At 45.4% G+C, this 16,797-nt stretch overlaps 1 protein-coding gene across 1 annotated transcript; it reads left to right on the forward strand.

Annotated features, from left to right (window-relative positions):
- The first annotated feature begins 431 nt into the window (after window positions 1-431).
- LOC311245790 (uncharacterized protein) lies at window positions 432-15,210 on the forward strand. Its single transcript, XM_084335773.1, has 2 exons — window positions 432-750; window positions 12,184-15,210. The coding sequence occupies exons 1-2, from the start codon at window positions 510-512 to the stop codon at window positions 13,491-13,493; spliced, it is 1,551 nt and encodes a 516-aa protein (XP_084191899.1). The 5' UTR covers window positions 432-509; the 3' UTR covers window positions 13,494-15,210.
- Window positions 15,211-16,797: the final 1,587 nt, after the last annotated feature.

Here is a 16,797-nt window from a genome sequence, read left to right on the forward strand (position 1 = left end):
GGAAAGAGATCGAAGAAAAACAACAACCGGGGGACGGGGTCCTCCATGAGCTAGGTCGCGTAGTAGTGACGTCACTACTTCCGGGTTAGTGTGTCCTTGAAAATAAAGGCTCGGGAAAGTTAGTTTTTTTTACCACTCGATGGCAACAATCAGCTCTTCGTAAACATGACATTATTCAGCGCTATAATCTCATAGAATATATATATCAAAATGCAATCAAGTATTTTCCAAAGTGTTGAATTTGTGTGGCGAGTTCGACTAGAGGGCTTTTATTTCGACAAATTCCGACCGGAAGCCCAAACTATATTCTGATGTTCGCGACTCTTCAGAACACTGTCAGTATTCATTGAACACCATCATCTATAAAACCTTTACTGCTTCATACTGGGAGACCGTTGCCCGGTTTGGGTTCTTACATATAAAGAGAGGAGACAGTGCTTATCCAAAAGGATCGTCCCGGTTGATCGTGTGTGTCTGTGTCTCACAGGCGAATATTGGGCTTTTAAAAGATGGTCGGGAGGTCTTGTTGTGTGATCAACTGCCACAGCAGATCTCACGACCGTCGAGGGAAACTCGGCAACGGAATACGATTTTTCAGCTTCCCTACATGGAAGAGGAATGAAGGTAAACTGGTAGAAGATGTGACTTTAAGACGCAGGACGGCCTGGGTGGCAGCTGTGAGACGTCCCGACATCACGTTCCACAAGATCTCGGCGTCGATGAGAGTGTGTTCTCTGCATTTTCATTCCGGTGGGTTTTAGTGATATGTTTGCCTAGAGATCCAGGCTCGTGGCGACGCGAATTATAAACCACTGCACTTCCGCGTCACATGGAGCTCGTGGGGGGCGTGAATGTTGACTAGAGCCGTGATTGATTGATTGAAAAGTTTATTAACAGATTGCAGAATGGGTTTTGATTGATTGATTGAAAACTTTATTAACAGATTGCAGAATGGGTACAATACAGTACAGCTCAATACACACAATTGTTAAGGGGATGCAGACCAGAGAAATACTTTCGTCTTGTTTACATCAGGGTCCCCCATTTTCAATTCATCAGGACATATATGACATACATGACATACAGATAGTTAGCCCCTTTCGTGACTTTCGGTTTGCAAGCCTGTGGCTTTTGTGACCGGAGTCACTTGCCCACCCGCCCCGATCACCCAGTAGAGAAACGACCAAGCGCCGTCAAGGGGCTCGCGGTGTGTCAAGAATACATCAGATCTGAATTTCAAAGATACCCAGCGTACAATATGGGTCCAACACAGCTCCACGATGGGGTCTGGAAGCTCGCAGTTGCCAATAAACAGTTTAAAACATTGTTACTCGACGAGTGGTATTTACAGACCGAACGTCCATCTCCGCCGTTGGTGTCACAGCGCATGCGCACCATGCCGCGTTCACGTTACTGGGAAGAAGCGGAAGAACCAGAGGACATCTCGTTGCTACAACTAGGAAGCTTCACGCTTTGACTCTATATATATCTATGGATGAAACGCCCACATCCATACTTCCGCAATTCGTGACGCGAAGTGGGAGATATGGGGTCTATAAAAGAATCCCATATGTCCTAGTAGGAATTACCACTAGGAGGCTGACGTGAATGGTTTTTCCCAGTCGGAAGCTGGTTCTTCCGCTTCTTCCCAGTAACGTGAACGCGGCATGGTGCGCATGCGCTGTGACACCAACGGCGGAGATGGACGTTCGGTCTGTAAATACCACTCGTCGAGTAACAATGTTTTAAACTGTTTATTGGCAACTGAGAGCTTCCAGACCCCATCGTGGAGCTGTGTTGGACCCATATTGTACGCTGGGTATCTTTGAAATTCAGATCTGATGTATTCTTGACACACCGCGAGCCCCTTGACGGCGCTTGGTCGTTTCTCTACTGGGTGATCGGGGCGGGTGGGCAAGTGACTCCGGTCACAAAAGCCACAGGCTTGCAAACCGAAAGTCACGAAAGGGGCTAACAGATAGTCAGTACTGCTACATCTATACATTTATGACATACCAGATTTGCAAATACAGTACTGTTTGTGATACAGAAGGAGTCAAGAAAAGGGAGTATATACATTTGACGTAGAAACTGTACATTGGAGGAGGTTGGGTGGGGGGGGGTTGGGTACATTGGGATATTGACAACCATACTGGGTAATTTACATTGGAGGTGGTTGGGGGGGGGGGGGGGGGGGGCACACTGTATAAACAAGCAAAACTGTACATTGAGGGGGGGGGGGGAGACACTGTACAAACAAACAAAATTGTACATTGGACTATTGACAACCATACTAGGTAAATGACTGTACATTGGAGGGGGTTGGGTTAGGATATTTACAGGGGCCAGTGTTGAATTGCAGTCTCCCGTAGGTGTCCCTTGAGAGAGGTTTTGAAAGTGGGTAGTGATCCACATTCCTTTACAGCTTTGGGTAGGTCGTTCCACATTGATGTGGCATAATTGCGAAACGTGTTTAGTCCCTTATTTGAGCCGAATCTGGGTTTAACATGATTTGTGGAGCTCCCTCTGGTGTTGTGATCGTGGTATTCACTGACCTTTGGGAAGTATTTTGCCATGTACATGGGTACCTTGGTCGTGTAGTGTATCTTGTAGACCAGGCCCATTGCAAGTTGCTGTACTCTGTCGTCTACTCTGTCGTCTTTCACACTCAGCCTTTTGTATCGAATCACCGTCCCGGAGCACGGGGGGCAGTGTTCTCACTCACCACTTTTGGGGTGCGAAACGGCGCTGAATCGTTTCACCCCCCGCTGAACGGGACCAGCTGGCAGAGGTGGTCTCGGGATCGGTCCCGGGAGAACGGGGGGTGTGGCTTTGCGAGCTTGTACCTTTTCACGGGCGTGGCGCCTGGTGCTGACATAACGTCATAAATGTTGTTTGCCATTGCTATGTCTATACATTTGTTCGAATGCATTTATTTCTATTAGACCAGTGGTGCCCAACAAGTCGGCCGTGGTCGACCAGTAGATCGCTCAAAACGCTCAAAAGCGGCCTCTACAACACCATCCATTCGTGATAAAATATAACTTCATATTTATTGGCAATTTGTTCATTTTATATCAACATCCAGAGTCCGCAGTCGTGTTAAGACATTCCCGTTTACATTTTCGGTCGACCAGTAGATCAATGACATTCAATATAATCGATGCGTATGTTGCATGTGTAGTAACGTTAGCGTTAGCCGTTAGCTTAGCGATATTGTTAACCCTGCAAAACGATCAAAAGCGGGCTCTACAACAGAGTTCCATTCGTGAGAAAAGGGGGGTGGGTTATATTGACAAGGATTGACAAGAGGTTCAAATATAGCTTCATATTTATTAGTTATTTGTATCTTTATATCAACATCCATTCTCCAGTCTCCGTGTGAACACTTCCTGTGTTTACATTTCGAGCGTGACATCATCGACAATAGCCGGGGGGGTGTCGTGATTTGTAGCAGCAGCAGCAGCGCTCCTCTAGTGCAACAGCAATGAGCGAGTGCGAGAGGGATCTGTTTGGCAGTAGGCTGCTGTGTTATTAGCTGGCTTGCTAGGCTACTTATCCAAGCTACCGATATCCCTCCCTCCCTCCCATCCGTGCTTTTGCTCATCGACTACGGCAAGCTTACAAGCTCAAAACGCAAACCGTAAACAAAACCCAGAGCGCACCCAGAATGAAGTGTGTACACAAACTAGAGGGGGGAGAGGGGGGGGGGGGTTCGGATCAGATCTCGGCACGGGCGGAACGGAACGAAATAGAAACGAATAGAGTGAGTGAGAAAGGGCCCTAAGCCATCCTAGGTTGTCAAAGTGGGCAGGGGTGAGGTGGGTTCTAGGAGTAAGGTCAAGCAGTAGTCTGACCAGTTTGTTTTGAGATGTTTGTAATTTTGTTTTTAGCGCCTTTGAGGTGCTTTGGTACCATGAGGTGCAAGCATAGTCGTAGTACCCCTGAATGAGTGCTCCTGCCAGAGTCTTCAGGGTATTCTTGTTTACCAGAGAGGAGATCCGGTACAAGAATCGAGTTCGTTGGTTGACTTTTTTTATTACATTGGATGCCATTTTGTCACAGGAGAGATTAGCCTCTAGGATGGAACCCAGGTAGGTAATTTCATCTTTCCTTGTGACAATATTGTCACCCACTGTAACTGAGAAGCCGTCGGTCTTGCTGAGTTTGTTATTTGAACCGAAGAGAATGGACTCTGTTTTGCCCATGTGTAATGATAGTTTGTTATCAGCGAGCCATATGCAGATTATGCCTAGTTCCGAGCTGAGGGTTTTTTCAACCTGTAACTTGTTCTTGTCAGAGACCAGCAGGGCTGAGTCGTCCGCAAACAGGAACAAGTTGCAGTCACAAGCTGACGACATGTCATTTGCATAAATTAGGAACAGTAGCGGTCCTAGTATGCTTCCTTGTGGAACACCACAGCTCACTGTGAGGGGGGGGGGATAGGGTACCGTTTACCTCCACCATCTGTTCCCTCCCCTCAAGGTAGGATTGTATCCAGCTCACTGATAGACTATCAAAACCAATTGCTTTTAGCTTGTCAATCAGAATGGAGTGATTGACCGTGTCAAAGGCCTTTTGTAGGTCCAGCATGACCATGCCGCAGTATTTGCCTGCGTCCACCTCTTGTTGCCTGCGTCCAGACTCAGCAGCCGCCATCACCCCAGTCATCACACACATAATAAACCTCTCCATAAAACAGGGACACATCCCCAAGGACTTCAAAATTGCGAGAGTGACCCCTCTGCACAAAAAAGGCAGTAAATTAGACCCAGGCAACTACCGCCCTGTTTCTATCCTTACCTCCATCTCGAAAGTCATGGAAAAAATTGTATACGAACAGGTCGAAAAATACCTTGCGGAAAAAAATCTAATCTACGAATTCCAATCTGGCTTCAGAACATCCCACTCCACTGACACATGCCTTCTCTATTTAAACGACCACATCAAACAAGAGGTGGACGCGGGCAAATACTGCGGCATGGTCATGCTGGACCTACAAAAGGCCTTCGACACTGTCAATCACACCATTCTGATTGACAAGCTAAAAGCAATTGGTTTTGATAGTCTATCAGTGAGCTAGATGCAATCCTACCTGGAGGGGAGAGAGCAGATGGTGGAGGTAAACGGTACCCTATCCCCCCCCCTCACAGTAAGCTGTGGTGTTCCACAAGGAAGCATACTAGGTCCGCTACTGTTCCTAATTTATGCAAATGACATGTCGTCAGCTTGTGACTGCAACTTGTTCCTGTTTGCGGACGACTCAGCCCTGCTGGTCTCTGACAAGAACAAGTTACAGGTTGAAAAAACCCTCAGCTCAGAACTAGGCAAAATCTGCATATGGCTCGCTGATAACAAACTATCATTACACATGGGCAAAACAGAGTCCATTCTCTTCGGTTCAAATAACAAACTCAGCAAGACCGACGGCTTCTCAGTTACAGTGGGTGACAATATTGTCACAAGGAAAGAAGATATTACCTACCTGGGTTCCATCCTAGAGGCAAATCTTTCCTGTGACAAAATGGCATCCAATGTAATAAAAAAAGTCAACCAACGAACTCGATTCTTGTACCGGATCTCCTCACTGGTAAACAAGAATACCCTGAAGACTCTAGCAGGAGCACTCATTCAAGGGTACTACGACTATGCTTGCACCTCATGGTACCAAAGCACCTCAAAGGCGCTAAAAACAAAATTACAAACATCTCAAAACAAACTGGTCAGACTACTGCTTGACCTTACTCCTAGAACCCACCTCACCCCTGCCCACTTTGACAACCTAGGATGGCTTAGAGTAGACGACAGAGTACAGCAACTTGCAATGGGCCTGGTCTACAAGATACACTACACGACCAAGGTACCCATGTACATGACAAAATACTTCCCAAAGGTCAGTGAATACCACGATCACAACACCAGAGGGAGCTCCACAAATCATGTTAAACCCAGATTCGGCTCAAACAAGGGACTAAACACGTTTCGCAATTATGCCACATCAATGTGGAACGCCCTACCCAAAGCTGTAAAGGAATGTGAATCACTACCCACTTTCAAAAACACTCTCAAAAAACACCTAAGGGAGACTGCAACTCGAAACTGGCCCCTGTAAATGTCCGAACACAACCCCCTCCAATGTACAGTAAATTACCAAGTATGGTCTTGTCAATAATCCAATGTACAGTTTTGTTTGTACAGTTGTACAGTGTCCCCCACCCACCCCTCCTACCCAACCCCCCCCCCCCACTCCTACCCAACCCCCCCCCCCACTCCTACCCAACCCCCCCCCCCCCCCCCCCACCCACCCAACCACCTCCAATGTACAGTCCCCCCCCACCCCCACCTACCCAATCCAATGTACAGTTTCTACGTCAAATGTATATACTCTTTTTTTTCTGGACTCTTTTTGTATCACAAACAGTACTGTAATTGCAAATCTGGTATGTCATAAATGTATAGATGTAGCAGTACTGTCTATCTGTATGTCATGTATGTCATATATGTTACGATGAATTGAAAATGGGGGACCCTGATGTAAACAAGACGAAAGTCTTTCTCTGGTCTGCATCCCCTTAACAATTGTATGTATTGAGCTGTACTGTACTGTACCCATTCTGCAATCTGTTAATAAAGTTTTCATTCAATCAATCAATCAATCAGAGTTTGTCTTAGAGAATGGCAATATTCTTTCGGAGTTGGTTATGCCTTATGGATAAGGTTAGGCATGGTTAAGGTTAAGGTTAGGCATAGTTTCGGAGTTGCTTAAGGTTAAAGGGTTATGTTTAGGCGCTGTTAAGGAGCTGGTTAAGGTTAGAGTTTGTCTTAGAGAATGGCAATAGACAGCCTATTTCCGTGTTGCAGCGCGAGGCAATAGACAGCCTATTTCCGCGCGACAGCTCTCAGCAGCCTCGTTGCGCGTCCTGAGGCTGCCGCGGGGCGTGGCCGCGCCTGTCACGTGCCTGTCGGGGCCAATCAGGCCTACCCCGGAAGTAACTTATAGTTGCGGAACCGGTACAGGCACCCCGTCAACCATACTTCATAAGAGGGGACGGGGAGCGACGTACCCCTATGACGGGGGGAAACCCATGACTCAACATAGGGCTGGGCGATAAAACGATAACGATAAATATCGCGATATATTTTAATAATCGATATCGAATATCGAAATAAAAAAAACAAAAAATCGTTTTTTTTTTCTTTTTTTTTATTTCTTTTTTACCTGCAACAGGGCAGTTTTAAAACCAGAGACAGTGGACAGACTTGTCTTTCTTGCCTGCAACTTAAAGTAATGGCTTTGCTTGTCCAAATGACAATACTGACCAAATTCAGATTTCTTTTTCTCTTTTTATTTTGTTTGCTTTCTAATTTAAAATACATTTTGAAACCGTCTGTACACAGTAGGCTATGTGTGCTAGCAGAACTAGACTCCAGTCACGAGTCACAGTGCACAGTGTCCACCAAAAAAGCGCCAAAAGATCGAAAATAAACTAGCAGAGCCAGAACTGTTCAACTCCTCTGGAGCCACAGCCAGCAGAGAAGCCGGTTTACTTTAGCTTTTAAACCAGCTGCAGCCTGAGAACTGGAGTGTGAGGGGATGTAACACTAAAGATGGCGGCAATGACAAAGAATTGCTGCAAAATAAACATACATCTGTTGTTAAAAAAAAAGAAAAAAAGTTATTTTTTTTTTTATTCTTTTTATACTTTCGATATATTCGATATATTTATAAATTCGATAATTATCGATATCGAGAAATAAAATTATCATATCGTTATCGCGATATGATTTCTTTCCATATCGCCCAGCCCTAACTCAACATACGTTTAAGGCGAGGAGTCAGGGAAACCCTAAACAATACCCCGTCCACCTACTCCAAAAAGGAGAGGACGGGGAACCCCCAGAGAGACTTCCCACGTGAGCAATAGATTGAAAAGACATATTGCAACCACATACAACAGAGCAGAACTTCTTTTAAAGTTCTACTCACCTTGACAATCTGAGGAGGAGGCTCTGAAACTCTGAGGAGGCTCCCTCACCGGGAGGGAGGGTCTGAACTCACAGGAGGCTCTGAATTTCACTCCCTGAGGAGGAGGCTCTGAAACTCCCTGTAACAGAGGTCCACAACATGGAGCCTGAATAACCCACGGAAGTCTTACCAATAGAAACGCGCCCAGAGACGTACTCTATGGCGGGGGAATTTTCGCGGTCCACACGCCCAATCTTTCATGGCGTGGGACCAGGAAACTCCCTCCCCCCCCCCCCCCCCTACCCTGTAACGTGCTGATCCAGCAACGTGACAGGAAGCCCGAAGGACAGGGGGTTCCAATCAGAAAAAGGGGAGGAAGGTTTACCAGTTCACCCCTTTACGACCACTCACCCCTGATACGATGTAATGACAAAGTAGAGCCATGACACCAGTCATAGCATGCTACATGAATCGTTTAACAGCTTCACATAGACTCATGTGAAAAACCTGCCATCTGATTTTTACAAAGAAAAAACACAGACCCAGAGAAAACAGCCATCTGATTTTTACAAAGAAAAAACACAGAGGGCCCTTTAAGAGCCCCGGTCCAGACTTACACATGTGCTTCTGTAGGCCAACACCTAAACCAGTTGTAGATCTTAACGACACACACAACCCTTCATCACAATAAAAAAGGCAAAGTACACTCGCACTACCGTAAGAGGAATGCCGTTTTCCATAACGAGAGAAGACACAAGTCCTCGATTATGTATTGGCCACAGGCCTTGCTAAGCCCACATGACAGCGACCAAAACAATCTTTTCCCTAGGAAAAAATCGTTTTCTCAAGCAGGAGCACAACCCCAGCAGAGTTGAGGGATTACACCGTATCCCCACAAACATAGTGACACAATATATTGTAAACAAAACATGTTTGAGAGGAGGGGGGGAAAAGCCCCAGGGAACCCGGGGGGAAAATCACCCCTCCCTACCTTACCCTTGATACGACCAGGTACTGCCCTGTTAATATGTGAACACGCTACCTGTTTATTGTCATCACAGGCTGAGAGAAGGACTCACCCCTCTATCACATGTCACTAAGCATAGCTTTGCAGGGTAAATAACCCAACTAGTTGTGAGCTCAACCACGCTACTAGGGCTGCAACTAATGACTAATTTGGTAGTCGACTAATCTGCCGATTATTTTTTCGATTAGTCGACTAATCGAAAACCAATGTAAACAACAAAAAAAAAAAAAAATGATTTTTTTTTTTTAAATGACCTATCAGATTGGACATTGAGCATGACCTCAGAGTTGCTTGTCTACCATCACCCCAGACTTTGAGACTCTTGTCAGGACCAAACAACAACATCATAACATGATGATCCCATAGCAAATTAAAATAATGACTCATGAAACATTTGAATTTGGATCTTTAAGCCACTTTAAATGAAAATGTATTTGAAGAACAATACAGCAATCACTCATAACAAGATAAATAAATTAAATAATACAAATTAAAGTGGAAGTGTACTTTAAATAACTTTTGTTTGCTGTGTGTGAGAGGAGTCCGTGTGTGTGTATGTGTGTGTGTCTTACTCTGATCGCTGTGTGAGTGAGAGGAGTGTGTACTGTGTAATTTGTGTGTGTGTCTTACTCTGATCGCTGTGTGAGTGAGAGGTGTGTACTGTGTAATTTGTGTATGTGTGTGTGTCTTACTCTGATCGCTGTGTGTGAGTGAGAGTGTGAATGTGTGTGTGTCTTACTCTGATCGCTGTGTGTGAGAGAGAGGAGTGTGAATGTGTGTGTGTCTTACTCTGATCGCTGTGTGTGAGTGAGAGGAGTGTGTATGTGTGTGTGTCTTACTCTGATCGCTGTGTGTGAGTGAGAGGAGTGTGTATGTGTGTGTCTTACTCTGATCGCTGTGTGTGAGTGAGAGGAGTGCGTGTGTAATGTATTGTGTGTCTAGTCTGATCATCATCTCCTGCAGGGGAACAATGTTTTCAATGTCCAAAATTTGCTATGGGATCATCATGTTATGATGTTGTCTGGAACCCTGAGAAGCCACTCTCACAAAGATAGGTAGTGCACAAAAAAAAAAAAAAAAATTTTTAATGACTAATCGACGCAACAATTTCTCGTCAACGATTTTTTATAATCGACGTTGTCGATTATGTCGACTAATCGTTGCAGCCCTACACGCTACTAACGTTACATGAACACACACGTTCTCATCACAACTAAACCAGTTCATTTTTACTCACGTAAAAAACAACGCCGATTTTCTAGGTAGAGAGAACCTATACCAGCGACAAGACAATTCACACACAACACATGTCGTATTGTATTGCAGCAACATACGTTTTGGAAAACATCGTTATTACAAAACATTTAGAAGGGAAGGAAAGAAGAGGTGTTAAGTCCAGAAGGACTCCTACCTACACCCTGAGCACAGGCTGAGAGGACTGCAAACACTGGTTAACGGAGACAACCGAAGTCAAACCGGTGTCTCTTGCGTTGGTGACGAGGGCAATGTCCGCTGCGCCACCCAGCCGCTACGTTCTCCATGTTGACGAAGTCCTCGCTGGCACCCGGTGTAGGGTCGACTAACATCTTCTGTCAAAGATGAGGTCGTAGTCAGAGTGTTAAGGCTTGCTATTCTCACGGTAACGTTCAACAGTGTAGCATTAAGCTAACAGCCAACTCCCGACTGATAACAAGCTAACGTTCCTAGCCTAGTGAACGCAACGAGCTAGCGCCGCAGCTAACAGCTAACTGGCTAACAGGTAGGCCACCCAGCTAGCACGCAAGCTAAACAGCTATCACCTGAACTGTACACAAGAACATAATAAGCCACACTTCAGACAGGCCGCCATCTGACTCCCTCCTCATCCTAAGAGAGAAGAGAAAAAGAAAAGTCAACACAGTTTACAGAACGGTGATTTGACAGACATACAGCGGAGTCGGCACAATTCCCTTATAGGCTGCAGCCGGCTTGAGCATGGAGCTTCCGATAACGAAGATCCAAACCCACTTTTCCTCGTGTTTAGGGTTTAAACTTCCACTCATTTGAAAGATGGGGCCTTCACGGGACAGAGAAGAATCCGCTCGTCCAGAGACCCCGGGTTTCAACCACAAATCTCGGTCGCGGCCCACTAGTTTGACTATCATGGGCTTCGTAAAATTGTGCAGCTAACCCCCATAGCAACACAACCGGCACTCGCATAGCAAAACATCACTCACCCAGAGGCAGCCAGTTTCTCACAACAGCCGACGCCTCCTGCACAGTCCAGCTGTAGAACCTGAGGTTCAATACCTATCCAGCCGTAGCATAGAGGACTGCAGGTGGGGATTAGACCAGCGACGCGAGCCCCTAATACGAAAAAGCCGGTGGAGGTCAGAATGATCATCATCTTAAGTTCCAGACACCCCAGTGACAAAGACATTATCGCCGTATTTTCTCGAAAATAGTGAGAGAAAAAAAAAAGATATAACGTCAACGTATCTCCTTCCTTGCTCTTCTGTTCTCCTTTCTTCATACTAATACAACCTAGCTCAAGTGTTGGTATACAGGCACGTCATTGTGGTGAAAATTGAAGAAGGAGATGATGGTATGACCACACCCCTGCTTATGTAGGTAGCGGATGGGGGTGTGGCCAGACAGATGATGGTATGTAAAGGTGCATTGTGAAGTTTTATTCAGTGCGCAAGTACTGAAGTGAAGTATGCCAATATGACGCTGAGCAGAGCTATGTGAAATATAACCTTTCACTACCACACTACAGAAAGTTAACCTTTCACTACCACACTACAGAAGGTAACCTTTCACTACAGTACCACACTACAGAATGTTAACCTTTCACTACCACAGTACACTACAGACTGCTAACCTTTTACTACCACACTACAGAAGGTTAACCCTTTCACTACCACACTACAGAAGGTAACCTTTCACTACAGTACCACACTACAGAATGTTAACCTTTCACTACCACAGTACACTACAGACTGCTAACCTTTTACTACCACACTACAGAAGGTTAACCCTTTCACTACCACACTACAGAATGTTAACTTTTCACTACCACACCACAGCAGGTTTAACCCTTTCACTACCACACTACAGACAAACCTTCTGTAGTGTAGTAGTGAAAGGGTTAAAGTATCATCACGTGACGTTTTGCACTTCATAACCTTCTACCCGGTGTTGTTTACAGGTCAACCGGCGTATGAAATGCTGCAGTCCCATCCAGACTGGATACCTTCTCTACACCTGGGCCACAGTGACGGCAAGGTGACAAACATGGAGCGATTTTCAAGCAGGTCTGCGAGAGACCGGCGATGGAGGGAGATTGAGGCGAGGACACATAGAGAGGAGGAGGAGGAAGAAGAAGTAGTAGCAGCAGAAGAAGAGGAGGAAGAGGCGATGGCACGTCGAGAGGAGGAGGAGGAAGTAGCAGCAGCAGAAGAGGAAGAGGCGATTGCACTAAGAGAAGCAGGCGAGAGTGGACGGGAACGAGGAGAAGACGCGGCTCGCGGTGACGAGGCGGTCGGCGAATGTAGCGTTTGCGAGCGCAGACGTGACGAAATCAACCGCCTGCTGGACGAGAACCGGCGGCTGAAGCGCGAACTCGACAAGCGGAAGACGACGGAGCAGTTCCTGGTGGACGACGACGCCAAGGTGGAGTACTACACCGGGCTGCCGAGCTTCGCGAGTTTCCTCGCACTGCTGACCAGCGTCATGGCCCACTTGCCTCAGGGAAGGAGAGTCTTGACCCCCTTCCAGACGCTGCTACTGACCTTCATGCGCCTGAGGCTGGACCTGCCCGTCCGACACGTCGCCCACCTCTTCCGCGTGGACCCGAAGACCGCCGCCGTGGCGTTCGGCGACACCATATGCGTTCTGCACACGCACCTGAGTCCACTGCTGCGCTGGCCGGACAGGAAGAGCCTGCGGGCCGGCATGCCCGGGAAGTTCCTGAAGGCGTTCGGAGACGGAGTCGCGGTCATAGTGGACTGTTTCGAGGTCTTCGCCGAAGAGCCGCCGAATCCGCAGGCGCCGTCGGACGACAAACGACTTCACTCCCGGAAATACCTTGTGGGCATTACGCCGCAGGGAGTCATCTCCTTCGTTTCCAAGGGGTGGGGGGGTCGCGCCAGCGACAGACAAGTGACTGAGTGCTGTGGCTTCCTGGAGAAGCTGTCGCCGGGCGACACGGTGCTGGCACACCGGGGTTTCGACATAAACGACGGCGCGGGGATGATGTGCGCCGAGGTGAAGGCCCCGGCGTTCGCGAAAGGGGGACAGTTGGACACAAAGGACGTGGAGGAGACGAGAGAGATGGCACACGTCAGAGTACACGTCAAGCGAGTGGTCAATGGCGTGTGCAACAGGTACAAAATACTAGCCGGAACGATACCCGTTAGTCTGGTGCTGCTGCCGTGCGAGGGGGAAGATGGTACTGCCTTGGACACGGTTGTCACCGTTTGCTGTGCCCTGACAAATATGAGTCCTAATGTTGTTTAAAAATGGTAAATGGTGCATTTATATAGTGCTTTTATCCAAAGCGCTTTACAATTTGCTCCTCACATTTGATCCATTTACTCACACATTCACACACAGACGGCAGGGGCAACCATGCAAGGTGCCAACCTGCTCATCGGGAGCAATTAGGGGTTAAGGTTCTTGCTCAAGGACACTTCGACACGCGTGGAAGGAGCGGTAATCGAACGGGGAACCTCTGGATTACCAGACGACTGCTTTACCTCCCGAGCCACTGTCGCCCCTCTAGTTTAGTGTTGGGAGAAGGACAAATTGATATAGATTAGGTAAAGCTACTTGAAATGTGTATAACCTGTTGCGATCAGTAACAATACATTTGTCAAACAAAGCAGTGTGTAATGTAATTGCAGGAGTGTTGTTAGATTTTGGGTCCCATCAACAACAAAATGGGTTGTTCACAGACAACGTCAACGTCGCGGCTGGTGGCTCCTCCTGGGAAAGTGGGCAGGAACACAGCCAAACACAGCCAGCACAACCGGCTGCGTTTTCATGTAGAGCAGGAACGTTAGATCTTCGCAATTCACGTCGGACGGAAAGTCAAATAAAATTACACTCCCCCTCGCAATACGCCATCGAAGAGTGCACATACCCAAGTGCACTCGGCCAGGTGTGGAGAAATGGCCCATGAATAGTGGAGCTAACGCCTAGGGCACTATGGCATTACCCAGAGCTGTAAGCTCAAACAAAAGCTATGAGCCAGGAAGGTTGATCACTAATGTCTCTTGATGACGTCATTCATGTCTTGATGCTCTGATGTCCAGCTTCGGGAGACGGTCGTCTTTGATTATAAATATTGACTTAAAGCTACAAGGAGAATTTTCAACAATAATGTACATGTATATCGTCAGATTAGTTACCTTGGTATAATTATACTAGTAAACATAAACATAGACTGTTGCCAAAACAATTGGTAGCCTAATTCACCACGTTTGCCATAAATCAGTTGCTTGCTGTTGCAAAGGAAATTATGGCGTTTTCTTCCCACCCCCAGCAATAATAATAATATAAAAATGTGTAGTTCACAAATTATTCAGATAAGGGACAAAACATGTTTTTAGAACTAAAAAAAAATAAAGATATATTCTACATTAACTTGAAATTGATATATTTGTACCATGTAAAGGAAAATAAACTTCACTTCATAACTCAGACATTCTGAGCCTTTATAAGGCTGGTTACTATGACCACACAAATCCACTGCTTATAAAGTATCATGTTATGAAATGTAATGATTTGGTTTATTATAAAATATGCAAATAATGTAGAGAGCTAAAGCAAAGTTACTCCCGGATGGTGTGCAAAGTTTTTTTTCAATACATGAAAGAAAATATGATTTGAGAGATATTTGTAAATGTACTGTTCAAAAAGCTAAGAAAGGGATTAAAAGGAGATTTATTTCTATTGTTGGGGTTAACTTGTGGAACAATCTGATATACATTTAAGAATGAGTCATTCGCTTTTGGATTTTAAGAAAATGGTTTGTATAGCTATTTTTGAAGATTACACATGTGAATAATTCTTTTTTGTTATTTTCTTTTGGAATACTGTTTTGAGTCTTAATTTTGTTAAGAATATAGGACAGGCATGTATAAGCATTATGCTTCAGTCTACCTTTTCAGTCACTGCCAAATAAGATTGTTGAATGATTGTGCATATTGTATTGTGTGTGATGACTGAATAAAACTACTACTACTACAAAAAATCATTTGTTCAGTCCAACAAGACTTTAAAGTCCTCAAGTATCTAATTATCAGTTACTCTGATATGTAATAAAATACAATATCAACTTTTGTTCCGATTTCACACTATTCTGAAAAACCCAATTTCTAAATTCCTTTATTTTCTACCTTTTTGTTTTTAATGTTAAGACTATAAAAACACATTTCTTAGACAAATAATTGGAGTTTAATCCATTAATAACTTTAACTCATTCACTGCCAGCTATTATCCTTATCCCGTTCTCACTGGGCCACGCTAAAAGATAGGCATTTTCACTGTGCGTTTCAATGTTTGCATAGCTATCTATTAGAGGTGTAACGGTACACAAAAACCACAGTACGGTACGTACCTCGGTTTTGAAGTCAAGGTTCGGTACGGGTTTTTGGTACAGTGGGGGAAAGTTTGGCTTTCCATGTTGCACTCAGGGGTGATGTAGTGTGCAGTAACTAATTGTACTTGTAGGGCTGTCAAGTGTCAACGAATATTCTATATTGAAATTAATAATCGACTTGTAAATCTTTTTTATTTTTTATTTTATTATTATCTTTTTCCCCCTCTTTCCGATTTTTCTCCCATCCCACTGTTAGTCGTTATGCCAATTCCCAACTCCCTTCCTGGTTGTTGCGCACCCCCCCTACTGTTGGTCCGAGAGGCCGGAGACTATCACGTTTTCCTCCGACACATGCGCAGCCAGCTGGCAGCCAGCCTGGCAGCTCAGATTCTCACTGGGAGTGTAACGTGTGGAAGGTCACACTACCTCCCTCCAGATCCTTCCTTCGCTGAGCAGGCGCCCCGACCGAACTGTAGGAGTATTTTTCTGTTTACAACGCCCAGGACCCACTCATCAGCTTTCCCACCCTCTAATACTGCCAATTGTATTAGTACGGACGACCAGCCAAACTGAAAACAATGTGGAGAGCTGGATTCGAACACGCGAACCCAGCGTCTCCAGCATTGGTGGTGAGTGCCTTGCCCACTGCACCACCTAGCCGCCCTTGTACATTGTTTTTTAAATAATAATAATTATATATTATATTAAAAAATGGAAGTAGTGGTTAACATAATTATATATTATATTAAAAAATTGAAGTAGTGGTTAACATACCGTTGTATTCGTTCGGTACACTACACAGCCGTTCGGTACAGTACGGTACACACTGAAACGGTTCGGTATGGATACGTGTACCTTTACACCACTACTATCTATATTTTATATTATAGCTATGGAGACAATACTATGGCTCATTTAACAGTAACTATCGTCCAACATGCAAAAAGGAGTGAATTTTTTCATGTATACGTTTGCACGTTATCTCGTGGTGAATATTGTATAGTTTCAGAGTGGTCCAGGCTAATTCCTGAAAGCTGGCTGAGCGCTATGTGAATTTTGCTAAAGTCGTTTGCGTTTCTCGCCTGGACATACTACTGTTTCCAAATCAAAGGTATATAATAGGTATTATGTTTCATCATGAATGGGGGGGGGGGGGGGGGGCGTAGTTTTTTGATGTGCTGATCGCCAGCAATGGCATTCGTTTTGAATACTACATAC

The sequence above is a fragment of the Notolepis coatsorum genome (genome assembly GCF_963971535.1).
Source record: "Notolepis coatsorum genome assembly, chromosome: 19".
NCBI classification, from domain to species: domain Eukaryota; kingdom Metazoa; phylum Chordata; class Actinopteri; order Aulopiformes; family Paralepididae; genus Notolepis; species Notolepis coatsorum.